The following is a 7,071-nucleotide window of genomic DNA, read 5'->3' as shown; positions in this document are numbered from 1 at the left end:
GGGAACAACAAAGTAGATTAAAGTTAGTAGATCCGCTGACATCCCATTGCTTCATCTTATCCTGAGTCTTTAATTTTTCTCTCATAATAAGCCAGACATGAAATAAATGCCTCGGAATACTATGTGCAAACCAAACAATATCAACCCAAGGGACAACCGGTTTTCTAAATTGGATGGTTTCCCATGTGGAATATGCAGAAAATCCCGAATCCTTCCCATTATTATCATACCAAGTAATTACATCAGATACAGAAGGACGAAGAACAGGAGGAGTAACATTTATAAGCACTGGAAATAGATTAAACCAGGCAATTGGCCATTTCCAGCGTCCATTAGCTAGAACATCTTTAACAGTTGCATCAAGATGAAGTCCCGCTCTAGTAATATCTCTGTATGTAATATACTTACATAAGGGACCAATAGATGTCCAATTATCGAACCAAGCTGAAGTAGTACACCCATCCCCTATCAGATACTTAATATGTGGTCGGATTACTTCACGCAATTGAAGAAGCTGACGCCATCCCCATGTTGAGCCAACTTTCAAAGAGACATCCCAAATATTTCTACTCTTAAGTTTATGAGCATGAATCCACTTTACCCAAAGAGACTTTCAACTATTCAAGATAATCCATACATGAGAAGTCATTAGAGCTATTTTTGTTATGGAAAGATAGAGATTTCATTTTTTCCTTTTCTCTTTCTCTGGTGAAAATGGCGACTTGTCCATCCTTTCATGCCCTAATTTCGTGACTTCTTAATTGATTATGGTGATAGATTGTGATCATTGTATCTCTTATGGTGATCTGATCATGATTTTTTATTGTTTTTAGTTAGATTTTAAGTTTTTAGGGTTTCTTTATTCTTTCTTTCATTCGCCTAAACCCTTGTTGTGATTTCTGTCTTCCTGATTACTTTAACAGGTTTGAGATCGCGGCTAACTTTGTTTAGTCCAGCTAGATCACCGCATTCCTGTTAAAGTGATTAAGGGTTCAGTTTCGCTTCCTAGGGTTTGCCAGATTTTAGGTTTTTATATTCTTCTAGGGTTTTGTTCGCTGGTTTTTCTCTAGTTTGTTTGCATGGGATAATGAGTTCTTCGGAGAGAGATGGTTCTATCAAGGGCAATCTGCCTGGGATTGCCTCGAAAATTAAAAATATTGATGGTAGGAGGCTACGGTTCGGAGTATTCTCAAGAATACTTCGTCCAAAGATGGTAGCTCTGAAAAGAAGAAGGTGAAGGTTGATGGGGGAACCAATACTAATTCGAAGCTAGGTGGAAGTGGTAAAACTCCTAGTGTTGATTCTGAAAGCGCAACACTTTCTACCAACTTGGATAGTAGTCAAAATAAGGTTTCTTCTAATTCTGACGTAGTTCCTGAACCTGTGTCTAATCAGAGTTCAGTTTCTAGTGCTAAGTTGGGACAAGATAACGTGGAGAATGTTGTGAAAGTTTGTCATGAAAGTGAACCAGAAAAGTCAATGAACGTTAATGAAAAACCAAAGACGTATCCTTCTATGGTTGCATCTTCAAGTCAAGTTAGGAAGGTTAACTTCAGATCTCTTTCGTTGGAGAATAAGGAAGTTGCGGGGGCTGATATTGTTATACCAGTGGCGACAATGGAGCAAGTCACTCGTAGGTTTGAAAATACTTTACACGGTTACTTTATTGGCCAGAGACTTGCATTTCCTGTTGTAGAAAACTATGTTAAAAACACCTGGGCAAAATTTGGATTTAAAAAAGTGATGATCAATTCTGCGGGATTTTCTTTTTTAAGTTTGACACAAAAGAGGGCATGAATCAAGTTTTGGAGAGAGGACCATGGCTAATTCGATCAGTGCCTATCTTATTAGATAGTTGGTCTCCAAATGTAAATCTTGTGAAAAAGGATATTACTAAAGTCACGGTATGGGTAAAAATATGTGATGTTCCTATGGTTGCATACACTGAGGATGGTTTAAGTATGATTGCAACGAAAGTCGGCAGGCCCATGATGTTAGATGCTTACACTAGTAATATGTGTTTTGATTCTTGGGGACGGAATAGTTATGCTAGAGCTCTAATTGAAATAGATTCTGAAAAAGATTTATGCAAAGAGGTGGTTGTAGCTATTCCAAAGCTCGACAATTGGGAATATTCGTTAGAAACTGTTAAAGTGGACTATGAATGGTCTCCTCCGAGATGCTCTGGTTGTAAGGTGTTTGGTCACACTGATCGTGAATGTCCAAAACATGTTACAATTCAGAAACTGGATCACAATGTATCGGTGGACAAAGATGGTTTTAAGCTGTTGTTCAAAAACGAAAGAAGAAACAAGGGTATCAAAAACAAGCGAGGCATGTTGAAGGGATTAAGCTGCAAAAACCTAAACCACAACTAGTTTATAGACAAAAATCCAATCCACAACATGTTCCTGCTTCGTCTGGCTCTAAGTTCAATTCGGCTTCAAGTTCAAGTGTTCCTGTTAAGAATTCTTATGACTTGCGAGCTGGTGATAATGCGGAAGTGTTTTTAGATGATGAGGATGATCAACCTAAGGGGGTTGATATCTTGAATCAGGAGGAAGATGATAGTGACGTTGAGGTTGTTTATGACGAATCAGCCTCTTTTCTGGATAATACTAGAACTTCTGAGGGGGCAAGCACTCCCATTCCATCGGTATGTAATGTATAACATCGCTTCATGGAATATAAGGGGTATGAATCTGTCCCTTAAACAAAATGAGGTTCGTCTAATGATTTTTGAAAATAAACTCTCAGTGTGTGCTATTTTAGAGTCTCATATTAGTTCTAGCAATATTGTAAATATTTGTTCGAAGGTTTTTCGTAATTGGAACTGGTCTTCCAATGGTAGTTTAGGTAGTAAAGGAACGAGGATTGCCATGGGTTGGAATCCGGATGTGGTTGATTTAATGATATTATCTCAAACGGATCAGGCCATGCATACTCAAATTATTCTGAAAGGTGATAAAAAAGTTCTTTTTTGTTCGTTTGTGTATGCTCACAACTCGTATACTGAGCGACAAAAGCTTTGGGATGAGTTGAGAATGCATAAGCTTTTTGTTAAAGATAAACCTTGGGCTGTGTTGGGTGATTTTAATGCAGCTCTATTAGTAAAGGAACGAGGATTGCCATGGGTTGGAATCCGGATGTGGTTGATTTAATGATATTATCTCAAACGGATCAGGCCATGCATACTCAAATTATTCTGAAAGCTGATAAAAAAGTTCTTTTTTGTTCGTTTGTGTATGCTCACAACTCGTATACTGAGCGACGAAAGCTTTGGGATGAGTTGAGAATGCATAAGCTTTTTGTTAAAGATAAACCTTGGGCTGTGTTGGGTGATTTTAATGCAGCTCTATTAGTGGAGGACTCGAGTATTGGCTCATCATCTTCTAATATAGCTATGCGGGAATTTAGTGAATGTGTTAATGGTATTGAAGTAAGGGATTCCAATATGTCTGGTTTTTTTTACACTTGGAATCAGAAACCAAATGGAGGTATGGGTATTTTGAAGAAGTTGGATCGAGTTTTAGCTAATCTTGAATTGTCAGATGAATTTGTTGGTGCTAATGTAGTATTTCAACCTTTTATAACTTCAGATCATTCTCCAGCGATTCTCAAACTTCCTATGGTCTCTAAACCAAAATCTAATCAGTTCAAGTTCTCTAACCTCTTAGTTCATAATCCTAAATTTAAAGAGCTTGTTTCGCTTGGATGGAAGGACAACGTGAAAGGAATACATATGTATTGGGTAGTTGCGAAGCTGAAAGCATTAAAAAGGCCACTTAAAAGATTAATGTTTGAACAAGGTAATCTTCATAAGAATGTTGAGAAGCTTTGGGTGGAACTAGATGAGGTCCAACGTGCTATGGACAAGGACGCTTCTAACCTCCTTATTCGTGAAGACCATGCTGCAATTTTAAATGTTTATAACGCGGCTATATTAGCAGTGGAGAGGTTCTTGAAGCAAAAATCAAAAGTGCATCGGTTACGGGTTGGTGATAGCAATACCGCTTATTTTCATAAAGCAGTGAAAGGTCGTGTTGCTAGAAATAGAATCGATGTTGTCATTGATAAATTCGGGATTAAACAAGATGGTGTCGCTGTTTTTAAAGCTTTTATTGATCACTATTCGGAGTTTCTTGGTAAGCAGGGTAATACTATCCCTTTGAATTCGTTTGAGCTTTTTTCTAAAAAAGTTTCTGATCATCAAGCTAGGGAAATGATTCGAGCTATCTCTAAGGAAGAAATTAAAAATGCTATTTTCTCGATGGGGGATGAAAAATCTCCTGGACCAGATAGTTTTGCAGACGATCTCTTTATTTTCTTGCATGGAGATGTGGCCTTTGCTTCTGTTATAATGGATGGACTCATGGAATTCAAAGATGTTTCTGGTCTTTCACCTAGTTTGGAGAAGAGCACGGCATATTTTTGCAATGTATTAAACTATGTGAAACAAGATATTTTGGGGATTTTACCTTTTGAAGAAGGTTGATTACCAGTTAAATACTTAGGTGTCCCGCTCGTTTCTACAAGACTGATTTATAGGGATTGCAAGGAGCTGGTGAATAGGATTCGAAAGCGTATTGATGATTGGAAGAACAAGTTTCTTTCTTTTGTTGGTAGATTGCAACTCATTCAGTCAGTGTTGTCCTCGCTGCATGTGTACTGGTCATCTGTTTTTATGCTCCCTTATAGAGTAATTCAGGAAATTGAACAATTGTTAAGAGCGTTTTTGTGGAGTAGAGGGAAGATTTGCAAAGGGAAGGCTAAAGTAGCATGGGAGGTTATATGTCTTCCTAAAAATGAAGGTGGACTTGGTATTCTCAGGTTAGATCTCTTTAATATTGCTTTGCTTTCATCGCATATTTGGAGTATTATTACCTTGAAGGGTGCTTAAGAAGCTTCAACTTTTGAGTAATACGATACATGTTATGGGCTTCCACTTCCGCATTCCGAATCTTCTCTATAATTTCCTTGTAACTTGATTTGTACACGAGATAATTCACAAACTTAAATGGATGTGGTTTGAAACGTGATACCTGAGGGAGTTTAAGAACACACGGAGTATGATCTGAAACTCGATAAGGCTGGAAAATGGCATGAGAAGCAGGAAACTCATCCATAAAATGCAAATTTCCCATGACTCTGTCAATTTTCTTAAGGATACCTGTTCCTTTTTTTTGGTTTTTGGTTCCAAGTATACTGCATACCCGAACTATTAATATCAAGAACTTCTATATCTTTGACACAATCCTTAAACTCTCACATACCAATATTAATAGTAGATGATCCTTCATATTTATCTTCTAGATGCAACGATGAGATGAAATCACCAAGGATACACCATGGTTTATTGGAAACAAAAGGCTTATGCATGCTCAAGTTGTTCCATAGTTCCCTCCTAATTTTTTAGTTATTATCTGCATATATAAAAGAACAAAATAGTGCCTTCTTATCTACTTTGAAAATGATTTGCGTATTGATTACCTGAGCCATCTGAGATAAAACCATAACATCAGCCACATCAGTGTTCCATCCTAGAATAATACGAGTACCTTTAGAACACATACTTCCATTTGACGTCCAATCCCAAGTACTACATATCTTTTTACACATGTTAAAAATTTTGGAAACATCCATATGAGACTCAGTAATTTCATACACCTGTAAGTGGTTATCACTAACCACTTGGCGAACCTCTTTTTGTTTCAAGGGACGGTTCAATCCCTAATGTTCCCCGATGCAATGCTACCCATTGGAAACCTCTGTTACGGGAGTGCTTGCCCCCTTCGAATTAGGTTGGGTACGTGATGACATCAACTGAGTTGTTTCTTGGGTAAATGGGGAAAACCCCGTTGATTTTTATAACAACACCCAAAAACATTACAATTCAAGTAGTGTGACAGGGATATCACACTAATTCATTTATGGGACATGCCCCATATATGTAAACATGTAAACCAAACCGTTCAAACTAGCTTAAGAAAGCAAACCATAGCCTATCATATACGCTTACAATACTGTTCAAACTAGTCATATGTATGAATTAGTATGGTACTCTACCATACTACTTGTAATAACTGTTATTTTGGGTGATTTATAAAGCTTACCGGGGTTTAAATTCCCCTTTACCCAAAAAAATGTAGAATAGACGAATAAAAAAATCAAAAACAAATGCTCATCAGCCATTATGAAAACACATAGTCACCACGAACATTCGATGTCTCGAGCATAGAGATCACTCTAGGGGTCTTCTTAAACTTCAACCTCCATAATCTAGATCGAACTGTATCTTTAATTATATGGACTAGGACATCAGGAGGCCAAGCATGATTAGGAAACATTCTATTGTTTTTTTCCTGCCAAATAAAGTAAGCAGTTGCTGCTACAATTAATCTACCAACAACATTAGAAAACGATTGTGAAGTAGACCTTGAGATCAGCCAACCAATGATATCATCCCAAGAGTTCGAGATGGCCTCCATATTGGCATCTGCTTTGACTGCATTCCAAATCTAAGTAGAGTAGGAGCATTCAAAGAACAAATGAGAATGCGAGTCAAAATTTGTAGTGCAAAGCGAACAACACATCATATTCATATTTTTTCTTCTTGCAGGCGACCATTGAAGAATCCGGTCTTGAGTAAGCAACTTCCTACGCATAATGAGCCACAGATTGAAAGCATGTCGTGGTATACATTGCGGGTACCACACAACCTTCACCCAATCAACATGCTGCTCTCTGCTTCGAATGGAATTCCACACTGTAGGCGTTGAATAAAGTTTCTCTCCATCCGTATCTTTCCATATCAGCTCATGTTGTTTATGTACCTGTAAAACATAACTTGAAATGGTATGAAGAATAGGGAAAGAACCGAACCAATAAGATGGCCAAATCCATTCCCCATTTCTAAAAATATCCGCAACAGTAGCTTGTAAAGAAAGTCCAGCCCTCCTAATATCTTGCGGTTGAATAATATTAGCTAATGGACCAATATTACTCCAGTTATCATACCATGCTGAAGTATTCCAACCATCCCCTTTTCTTACCAATAAAATTGCAAATCAA

At 37.6% G+C, this 7,071-nt stretch overlaps 1 protein-coding gene across 1 annotated transcript; it reads left to right on the top strand.

The window, feature by feature from the left end:
- The first annotated feature begins 3,187 nt into the window (after nucleotides 1-3,187).
- Nucleotides 3,188-4,495, top strand: LOC122591575. The gene has a single exon (XM_043763836.1). The coding sequence runs from the start codon at nucleotides 3,188-3,190 to the stop codon at nucleotides 4,493-4,495; it is 1,308 nt and encodes a 435-aa protein (XP_043619771.1).
- Nucleotides 4,496-7,071: the final 2,576 nt, after the last annotated feature.

This window comes from Erigeron canadensis, chromosome 3 (genome assembly GCF_010389155.1).
Source record: "Erigeron canadensis isolate Cc75 chromosome 3, C_canadensis_v1, whole genome shotgun sequence".
NCBI classification, from domain to species: Eukaryota; Viridiplantae; Streptophyta; class Magnoliopsida; order Asterales; family Asteraceae; genus Erigeron; species Erigeron canadensis.
This window is presented reverse-complemented; position numbering and strand designations above follow the sequence as displayed.

Coding starts and splice junctions, on each gene's coding strand:
- LOC122591575 (XM_043763836.1), top strand. CDS start 3,188: ATGCATACTCAAATTATTCTGAAAGCTGATAAAAAAGTTCTTTTTTGT.